Raw genomic sequence first — 10,592 nt, forward strand, 5'->3', positions numbered from 1 at the left:
CTGCTGCTGCTCTAGTTACTGGCAGGGAGAGGTGCGTGAAGACAGGGAGACTCAGTCAGCAATAGCCTTGTGTATTAGGCAAGGTGACCATGTACATTGTCACGAGACACTAGGAAAAACCCTCTTCATCCTATCCTAATTGCAAAGTGAAGGAGAGTTCCTTCTCTCTCACGCTCCAATACTGCAAATACAACTCTTTTTTTTAAAAAGCCACATAATCATTAGCTCACGAGCAGCTTCCACGAGAGCAGATCAGCACAGCACCAGCACTGGTGCTTTGACTTCCCAATGAACGTGAGTGTAGAAATAAAATTACAGAAACAATCCTAATTATATTACACTGACGCGCTGCAGGTACATGTTGAATTGTAACACTAGAGAGAGTACGTGCCATTGCAACACTCCTTACAAACAGGTGAAGGTCATGTTTGCCTCACAGGAGAGAAACATACAGCATTAAAACACACTAGTTTTCAAATATAAAAAGGATCTATTTTCTGTTACCACATATAGACTGAAACAATAGAAGACCAGTGAAGAAGCACAGTTCTCTTCAGGCACCAGGATTTTCATCACATATGCATTTAAACAGACATTAGCTTGCACTCAGTGCCATAGCTTTCGCCATCCATCATCACGGCAGCACACATCTCCGTGACTGCATTTACTAGCTTCACATAAACACAGGCAGCGGAGGTGCATAGCACTCTGTCTTTCTGTAAACACAGGCTGCCCCTCCGTGCCATTGCCGCTACTTCTTCTCACCTCGGCCCCCTTAGCCGCCCCCGGCACAGTGACACATCCCGGTAAGCTTTGCTTGTTAGTGCACCGCAGCTAACAAGAGCAGGGCCAGGGCTCATCTCCACGCACCGGCGTGCCCCCCCCCCACACCTCGCTCCTCTCCCTGCACCCGGCCGACCGCACAGCCAAAGCCCAGGACTGTCACTCACAGCGAGGGATGCCAGGACAGCTTGCTGAAAACACAGATTAAAGCTGCCAAGGCACGAGCACTTACACTTCCTAAGCTCAGCCACCAGCCAGCACAGACAAACAGACAGAGCTCGAGAGGAGAGACAAAACCCAGCATCCCCTGCCACAAGCGCAGGGACGCTCGTACCCCAGCCTGGCTGAACACGCACTGACCACTGACGGGTACCTCAGCCTCTCCCACAGGGTCGCATCCCACCTCCACGCGGGCAGAAATCACACAATCATCCCCCAAGACGCGGGCAGAAATCACGGCGCTGGGGGCAAAGCCACAGCAACCACGCCACAGCAACCGTACCACCGACGCCGCTCCTCCCTCAAAGGGCACGGCCGCCTCGCACCCCGCTCCTACCTGCCCGCCACATCTGCAGCCAAGAGCCCCCTCGAGCCCCGCCAGCAGCCCCTCTACAGCCTCCCCGCCCGGGCACACCTGGGCAGCCCCAGCCCAGGTGCAAGCAGGTTTTGGGGAAGGGCCCTCCACCCCAGCCCAGCCCAGCCCGCAGCAGGGCCCTTATTTGCTAAACCTGGCAGAGTTGCAAGTGAAGGGACAGTCTATGCAATTGGTAGGAGGTGAATTTAAAACGTGAAAGGAAGGTCATCTTTGTCCCGTGGGCAGCAAAACCTAGTGAAGCTGCTGCCGCCATGGGCTCTGCGAGCATATGGTGCTGGCAGCTCCAGAAAGGAGCTGGACAACATCATGGACAATAGATCCCTTCATAACTGGAGACTCCAGGGAGCGGCCAGGATATACGCTCTGACATCGTTAACCCAGCAGTCGTGGTTGCTTGGGAGTATGAGGGAAAACGGTGCAGAGAGCGGCCAGGCTTGCTGAGGCTCTCCATGTCACCTGTCCTATTGTGCCATTTGCTGCTGCCGCTCTTTGGGAAGGAGAGAGGCTGAGGGGGGTCATCTGGTGTTTTTCCAGGTCATGGCGAAACAGCCTAACACAGGCAAAGCGTGCAGCCTTCACAGCAGCTTCACCCCCAGTACGTATCAGCGGCATATGGAGAATAGCATCCGACCCAGCAACAGCTTATTCATCTTTAGGTTTCTTGATCTTCACATTTAGGAAGGCGAGTTTCTTTCACCAGATGTGCTGCCCCGCCTCACGGCAAGCAGTTTCTCCGCGGTGTCCTCATGAAGTAGCGAGCTGTTCCCACACTCGCACTCCGCGGGCCCCGGCACCCCGCGGCAGCTGCCCGTGTCCCGTCCACATCCCCTCCACGTCCTGCCGCTCAGCCCCCGGTCCCCCAGCTGCGGCTGTACCAGGAGAGCCCGCTGCAGCAGACCCCCAGCCCCGGGGGGCTGCCTGTGGGGGGCCAAGGGCGGCCTGGGTCAGGGCCACGGGGTGCGCCACAGGGGGAAGTGAGAACCGGATTAGCTGCCAAAAGGGTGACTTGGGAAAAGAAGTAAAGAGCCGGAGGGTTAGTCCTAAAGGACAAAGGAGACGGTATGTCATAAATGCTGCCTAAGTTAGACACAAGAAATGAAACCGCAGCTAAAGCAGCAGGGGGTGAGAGCGGGACCTGGGGGAAACTGAGGCAGGGTGAGTTGATGCTGGCAAGCCCTGGGGGGCTGCTCATGCCGAGGCCAACAGAAGAGCAGTAGGCTTTCTTTACCAAGGGGCTCGGTTAATATTTACCACAGCACGACTCTGCACAAGCAGCGGGTCGACCTGCTGTGCTCAACAGTTGTGCTCTCTGCCATCCAGCTTTTACATAGGCTCTGCTCTCCCAGCTTTTAAAATTAACCACGAGGGCTAGAAATGCTCAAAGGGCGCTCGCGGGTGCCTCGGCTAGGTCTGGGAGCCATAAAGAAAGGGAAACAAAACCCAGGAACTGTTACTAAATAGGCAAAAGGAGCTACACATAAAAAGAGTTTCTTTGCATGAAATTCCTGGTAATTTCCTATCTGAAGGCGAAAGAGAAACTAAACAAGCATCACGTGTGTGTGCGTGTGTGCGTGTGTACCGCTGCGGCACCGGCAGCGGCTGAGGGGCTGACACAAAGTAGGAGAAGCATCTATTAAGGAAAGGCTTATGAGCAAAATGAAAATGGCTCCTGCGAATGTCTTCTGAGGCTGTTGGCCCTGGTGGCGTGGGGGGTGCAGGCTGGCCCCCTGCCACGGCCAGGGCTGGCAACCGCACGGGAACCTGGTAAAGGGCACCAGGGTGGGGGACAGATGGCAGGGATTTACAAAAAAAAATCACCTTTGCATTTTGCCACATGATGGGAAACTATGGCCGCAAAGACAGGTTTCAGAAAGCTCGGATTCTCGATAACCTTTAGACCATTAGTCGAAGCATTCACCTGAGATGAGGATTCATGTTTTCTTGGGCAAAGGAAGAAGCCGAAGGTGGATTTTGAGCAGGCTGGTAAAATCTGTGCCCCCGCCTTGCTGAGCTGCGAAGGGGAGATGGGGCGGCTGCTTGCCCCCCCAGCCACCCTGGGCAGGTCTCTGGGGGGGCTGGAGTGGGGCACGGGGCAGGTGGTGCTCACACTGGGCAGCCCGGCCAGGCCGGCACATGAAATCCCTTTGCTCAGCATTTCATGGCTCAGGCACCTGCGGGCACACCCAGAAACAAATTTTAGGAAATTTGAGAACTCAGGTGTTGGTTAACTTCACGTGTCTAGGGCTGATGGCACATGAGCTGGTAGGAGCTTTAAGGATGTCCGGTCTGCTTTTACGCAACATCTGGAGCCTTCAGGTGGGATGGGAAGGCACGGTCCTGGGTTGGGACACGGCTCCCTGTGCGATGCACAAGGGAGAGAGAGCCCCAAATACTTTAAGGCCAAAGAGCACTGTGACTAAGGCAGTGACCTTATTTGTGGAGTAAAGTGCTGAAACTTAGAAACACTTGCCAGCAAGTGACTCAGACTCGCGGGTGCCTGTAGCACAGCATCCAACCTCAGGACAAAAGAAACGTGAAATACTCTGACCAGGCTCCTGGGATCGGTGCTGAAGCAGCAAGGGCATCCCTGCGCTGGGGACCAGGAGTCAGGAGCTGCCTCCGCGTGCCCCTTGGCCTGATGGAGAAAGGTGCTTCTTCTCTCTGGACTCAGGGGCCGACCTTCAGTGGTCCCTCCAGCCAGGCAGTCCAGTCCATACCCTGCCCTGGGCCAGGGCAGCGGGCAGCGACAACCCCTGCAGTGACACTGAAAACGTCACCTGTGACTGGAAGAAGGCAACACAAAAACCGCACACCAGGAGTCATGGTTGTGTTCCCCATACACAAAGCAGCAGGAATAGCATCAGTCATGAAAGGGGATAACAGGTTTTACTGGAGAAAAAAACCCACAACTGTTCAATTTTTTTTGTAATATGAACCAAGGAGTGGATTGCAGGCAAAACCAGGCATGACGGAGAGTGGTGTATGGACCATTATCACCCACAAACGCAGCCCTGATGTCTGAAATGCTGAGCCTAAAGAGCTCATTCTCTGAAGACTTCACCATCAGGGAGGTAACCATGGAAAGTACTAAATAATTAAGTACTATCGAGGGTTGCCCAGTGACTGAGAGTGCAATAGTCTAACGCTTTTTCTGTGAGCTTGTACTTGGGTAAATATTTAGGCTTTTAAAGCTTTAAATGGCAGTGGACATTGCATAGGGACACTCTGTGCAAAGCCCTGGACTATGTTTACTCACAGATGGTCTATTACTTATAGGGCCCTCTAAAGGCTTTTCAGTCCGTGCAGTCCTCATGCAGATTGCAGGCAAGGGTGGTCTTTGGGTTCAGCGGTGAGTCAGTCTCTCCTAGGACTGCATTCGCAAAGATCGGCTTCCAAAAAACCCTGGTCGACCACAGCTCTTGGTCAACAAGTGCGGTATCTCAAGCTGGCTTGGATTGCCCTATTTCATTACAGCCAGATGCTTTTGGTCATGCTTTGGTTTTCTATTGTAAGGCCCAGACTAGATTTTTACTGAAAGCAGGCTGGTAAGGCTTCAAACCAGGAGAAAAAAAGAAAGAAACAAACAAAAAACCCACGAAACCCCACCCCCCCAAAAAAAAAACCAGAAGGAAGAAAAGAGAGGAAATACTGCCTAGCAGTGAGAAACACCCAGAGGCCAAGGTAAGAGCACTTACTGTGAATAAGTGGGTATTAGTGCCTTCTGTTGACAGAGGCAGCGCTAAGTGGGCACCCTGTCTGGCTGCAGCAGCCTCTGATTGCCCAGCAAGCAGCAATCTAAAACAAATATTTCCATCTCCTAGGCGAGAAGATTGCGCACTTGTCCCTCTCACACGGGCTCCGTCCCCGAGCACCACGGCCCCTGCGAGCGGGCAGCCGCTGTGCAGCGTGGCCGGGGCTGCCTCGAAGCACTGGGCAGACGCCGCAGCTCAGGCGTGATGAAAGAGCTGAGCCGAGCACCGTCGTGCTGTCTCTCACGTCAGTGCTACAGGTCGTTTTTAGCGGTAATAACTTTGGGATAAAGTGTCCGATTTTTTGTCCCTGGGAGATTTAACAGGAGATGTGCTGTGGATAATGGTAACAAGAAATTTAGATGAAATTCAGACGAAACAGACACGTAAGAGAAAGGACGAGGGGGTGGACAACACAATTCCCATTCGCTTGCCGAGACCACGGGGCTCCGCTGCTGTGCGGGGCTGTTCGTTTCCATATGTCTGTCTGCCAAACTGCAAAATGATTCAGTACTCACCTCCCTTACAGGATGGTCACTGACCTCACTGGGCTTTGAAACAAAGAGCAAAAGAGAATTGCAAGACATTGTGCGATCCTTCACTGAAAGCCCTGATAAAATAACGAGAGTACATAACAAGGTGATATATTTCTGGGTGGTGGAAATCTTACAATACCTTTTATTTATCTTAATTTGAAAATACAGCAGACGGGAACAAACGAACAACTGACATGAAATATAAACCCTGCTTAACTTTTGGTTACTGGAAGGAAACTCAGTTTAATCACATGAATGTTCTGGTGTCCTGGAGTATGAATGCTTTCACAGGTTTTGTAAATACACTCAGCAAATGCAGCAACAATCATTGCTCTGTTGTAAGAGTAGGGCAATAGGATTGCTGAAGCCTTATGACCCATTTTGAAGATTGTGAACAGATGTTACGAGATGTGCTAAAAGATGTATTTTTCCTATATGAAGGATGAGGGGGACCTTTTGCCTTAAAATTTTGTATTTGGAGAGAGAGAAATTATCCAGATCTCAAACAGGTTTCGTTCTTCTACACAAAGGAGTAGGGAATTGCAGACCAACGAGAGATTTTTACATGCAATACTCTTTGTTTAAATTAGCATCATTTCTTAAATCCACACTTTTTCCCAAGGCCAGACATTGCTTCTGCAGCTTGTCCAGTTGCTTTTTCTACCCCATCTTGCGCTGTCTTGGAAGCCTTGTCAATAGCTGCAAGAGAGGAAAAAAGATAAGCAAAAAAAGCTTGAAAAATGCAACGTGGTTTAATATTTATGGTGGAAGGGGGAAGTGTGAAAATTACTAGATTATAAAAATATAGGGATATATCTTTTTTAAAAAAAGGGTTCTCTGCAGGTGATTATAGTTGGGTTTGGCAGGATGTATTTAGGATGGGCTGCAAAATAGAAGGGGTGACTTGGAAGTTTTGGGTGCTGAGCTGAAGCAGTATGAAATGAATGATGGGACAAAGCTGGAACAGATCGATTTTGGTCTAAGTGTAGCCTCTCTCTCTTCTCTGGGATCCCGGCTGTATTTTGGCAATATTGCTGCCTCCTCATTTAATGTCAACAAGTGCCCAGGTCCTGCCTTCTTATCACATCATGGAGCTGTAGAGGGTATCTGCTCTAAGGAGATACTGCCAATGCATTTTGACTTTCGTTAAACATTTTAGACCCTGAAGTTGCTAATCCTCCCCTCATTCTTAGAAAAGTATTACAATTAGGTGAGAATTCAGCTTAGTTTTCAGTTTAACTTGTTCCCAATCCCCAGAAACGAGATGCCAATGCTTTCCTGATGGCACCTTTCCACCTGTGGGATCATTAATATTTGACCCCAGGCGCTGGGTGCTGGCGTGGGGCTCAACCTGGATGGACCCCTGCCCTCCAGACTGAGGAAGCAAGATGTATCACAGGGTTACTTAATCCACAGGAGAGAAGAGCAAAATTTTGTCTGCACTGTTCCCATAAGTTTTCTATAAAGGAAGCCAAAATCTGAGTGTCATGCATGGGACTTGGTGGCCGGGGGGGGGAGTCAGCTATTATGGTACATCTGCCAGTAAATGTATGGAGCTACCAGGGAACAGATCCTGAAATCCTGTCCTGTGAGATCTGTAAAAGGCCAAAACTTGTCACTGAAACCAAGAGCTTTCAGGCTGAGAGCACCTGCGGGACAGAGGGGAATGAGCACTGCCTGCTGCTGGCTTGTATTGAGCTGCTCCATTGCTTCTTGATTTGAACATAATTTGTCCTACCTTTCTGGCTTGCATCTGTAATCTGGTTGACTGCATCCTGAGCAGCCTGTCCCAACGTGTTTGCTGCAATTAAGGACAAAAAAATTCATTTCCATGTGTTCACATTTAGGCTTATAGGAATTCCTTATATCAATTGGCTTTTCTGCATGTTCGCAGAAGGACATGCCCCTGGCAAGAGATAAGGCTAGTGTGGAGCAGGCTGAGGCTGTGTGCTTCACTCATGGGCACCCTGGGAACTCTGTGTGTTGCCAGAGCAGCTTGCTAGGAGCTTAGTGTTCACCTAGCACCTACAGTCAGCTCAGCAAATAGGTGACAGATAAGAAGATAAAATAAAAAGGAGATAAAGCAGCAAAGAATAGCAGTGAGTTTGAAGGATGACATTTAGCTGCAAGTTGCTTATTTTACACTACACTTGCTTTTATTGATTTTTCTAGCTTATTCTGCTTGGAGAAGTTTGGCCATCTAGCATGCATTTTCTTTGCGGGCTGTTTGGGAGTAGTGCCTTTTCTGAAATGGAAGCAAACGCATTAAACAGAGCAGGACAGGAAAAGGGAGATTTTTACAAACAAGATATAAATAGAAGAAGAGGAGGACCAGAAGCCAGAAATGTAATAGATCAAGTCCAGAATATAAAGCATAAAAAAGTGAGATGCTATGTAATTGTAAGATGTCTGATAGTTTATGAAAGAGCGATAGCCATCCTATCACTTTTGCTAGAAGAAGTGACCCCTCAATGGCATGAATATATTCAGGATGCAGCAAGGACTGTTTTGTTTTTCAGAAAGGCTTATTATCATGTTTCTGGGTCTACTACACGTTTGTTCCCAGGTGTACGGAAACTTACTGTAACTCTGAAGAAATCAGTGAGGTTACTCACGTATTTCAGCTATACAACAAAGTGTTTGCAGGATCAGAATCCAGGACTGATAAAAATTACACCCTGCTAGGAATGAGGTGTGCACAAACACTGTAAGGAATATACTGTAAAATGCTTGCATAAGCTATACACATATTGATATTTTTCATTTAAATGAAAAGCTATTATACTTTGCATTGAAAAAATTGGTTTCTAATGCACAGTGCTAATAATAATACAGTGCTTGGCCCTAAAACATAGGAAGAGCTATGACAGAAATGTGTGCACAGATGTGTTTTTTAAACCCCGCAAAGTCTGGTGATCACTGCTGGAGAAGAATACAACAGAATACTTGTACTACCTATTACAAACAGGCCATTGCAATCAATGTAGTTATTACCAGAAGGCATTGATAGTCAGGCCACGTAGCAAACATTAATCAAAGGTTAACTCCAACTTCTTAGAAGGACAGCAGTTTAAATACCTCCACACAGCATGAGAAAAGACCACCCTGAGCAATGTAAATGCTAGATAAAAAAGGTTATTCCTACCAAAACAGGCTTCACTGCTCTAAAAACACTAAGTTTAAAGATCCGGCTGGGGAGTGATAAGGGTCAGCAGGTGCTCAGCAGCCGCTGAGGGAGCTGCGGGTGGCTGGAGGTGGTTGCCCATGCCAAGCTGAGCGCTGTGGCCAGCCTGAGGCCTTCTCCAGGCGATGGCCAAAACTTGGGCCCCAGGAACAGAAAGAAAAGGGGAAGTTGTGTCCTGCTAGCACCGGCGAATCTAGCGGTGTAACTCCAGATTGTGGTTTCTGTAAGCAAAAGCGGCAGCTAAGCCCCCCACAACTATACAAGGCTATTTAGTCTTTCTTACCAGCATCTTTTGCTGCACCTTCAGCCTGTTCCTTCAGTCCCTGGAAGTTTTTACCCGACATTGTGGCTTCTGACACGTGTTGACACGCCTCCGCATCAATAAAATTAAGTGCCTGGTGATGTATAGCACACCATGTGAGGGGTGTCCTGACCTGTCCTGGTTTTATACATGTGCCAGGAGACCTGCTGACGCTTTTGGGGGTGATTGGTACAATGGGTGGAGCTTGAATGTGAGGAATGAGAGATGAAAATACACACAGAAAAGCCATTTATTTACCCTCCCCAATGAGAGGGTGTGCCGGGTGGAGATTTCTGCTTCGTTGCGCTGTCTTTGTTTATAAGTTTGTGGTTTGTTTTTTTTAAATCAAAACCACACCCCCCCACTCCCCCATTCCACCACCAAAGACAGAGAAACCGCTGAACGGAGCTTTGTAAAAAGTGCTGGAAAACTACTGAAGTAGCAGTGCCTGGGCATGGCCAACTTTCATCCTTGCTGGGCTGGCTTCTTTCTCTTTCCTTCATCCCCTGAGCTGATCCTCCAGAGAGTAGAAAACAGCCCAAACTTCATTCATTTTTTAACAGTTTTAATCACAATCACCTTTTTTTGTCAGGTGGGATACTGTTAGATGGCAAGAATTGTAATTTACCTGTATTTTTATAAGAAACTGCAAATCTGGTCATCTTTCCGGTTGCCTGCTCAAGTTGGATTGCAAAAGCCCAGCATCACTGAAGGCCATGCCTGGGTTCAGCAGGTAACCCGTGTCAGTGCTGGCAGTTCTCAGGGGAAGGGAAAAAAATGAAGCCAAATTAGCAAAGTTACCTTTTCCTAGTGTGGCTTTGTATTACGGGTTTTGTTAGTACAGAAATAATATTTAAAATAATTTCCTTCCCTAGCATCACTACATTAATAAAAGTTTCTGGCTTTAACCTCTGGCATTTCACAGGTTTCCTCTAGACTTTAGAATTTATGTTTTCTGCCACCAATCCCCAGTACAAAGAAACTTTGTACAAATAAACTGTTGGCAGAGTTGGGGGGCAAAGGCCTCGCCGGCTTTGTGGGGCTCGAATTCCTCATCGCCATTTTCCAGCGTACAAAGCACCTCGGTTCAGATGTTCACACTCATACCCATATTCATCTTCTTGAGGAAAGCTTTTTTGTTGAGAAATGGGCACGAGAACAAGATGCTGTGGATAAACGAGGGTGGGAAGTGACAGTGCTCGTAAGTTTAATACTTCATTAGTACCCAAGTGAGGAAGAGCAGCAGAAAACAAGGTTAAATGCATTCCTCTGCTGCTCCTATTCAGCCTGTCATGTCAGAGAGCTCTTTTCAACTTTTTGCACTGCTGGCACCACTCATTTATTATTTCAAACAGCAATTCTCTTTCCCCCTCGACAGGTTAATTAGCATTTTAATTATATATTCACATCAGGTATCTTTTTCAATTCCTTGCTGATTTCTTTT

The 10,592-nt window shown here is 48.3% G+C and overlaps 1 protein-coding gene across 1 annotated transcript; it reads right to left on the reverse strand.

Annotated features, from left to right (window-relative positions):
• Positions 1–5,782: 5,782 nt before the first annotated feature.
• ADIRF (adipogenesis regulatory factor) lies at positions 5,783–9,345 on the reverse strand. The gene is made up of 3 exons (XM_030030676.1): positions 9,131–9,345; positions 7,402–7,464; positions 5,783–6,362 (listed from the first exon to the last, which is right to left on the reverse strand). Exons 1-3 carry the CDS (start codon positions 9,189–9,191, stop codon positions 6,256–6,258), a joined length of 231 nt encoding a protein of 76 aa, XP_029886536.1. The 5' UTR covers positions 9,192–9,345; the 3' UTR covers positions 5,783–6,255.
• Between the last annotated feature and the right edge of the window lie 1,247 nt (positions 9,346–10,592).

This window comes from Aquila chrysaetos, chromosome 11 (genome assembly GCF_900496995.4).
Source record: "Aquila chrysaetos chrysaetos chromosome 11, bAquChr1.4, whole genome shotgun sequence".
Lineage (NCBI taxonomy): Eukaryota > Metazoa > Chordata > Aves > Accipitriformes > Accipitridae > Aquila > Aquila chrysaetos.

What these genes read in the sequence shown, in the direction of transcription:
- ADIRF (XM_030030676.1), bottom strand. Translation starts at nt 9,191, where the DNA reads ATGTCGGGTAAAAACTTCCAGGGACTGAAGGAACAGGCTGAAGGTGCA. An exon ending in AGGTGCAGCAAAAGATGCTG is followed by an intron (nt 7,465 to 9,130) that starts GTAAGAAAGACT and finishes CCTTAATTGCAG; the next exon opens with CAAACACGTTGGGACAGGCT. An exon ending in TACAGATGCAAGCCAGAAAG is followed by an intron (nt 6,363 to 7,401) that starts GTAGGACAAATT and finishes CCTCTCTTGCAG; the next exon opens with CTATTGACAAGGCTTCCAAG.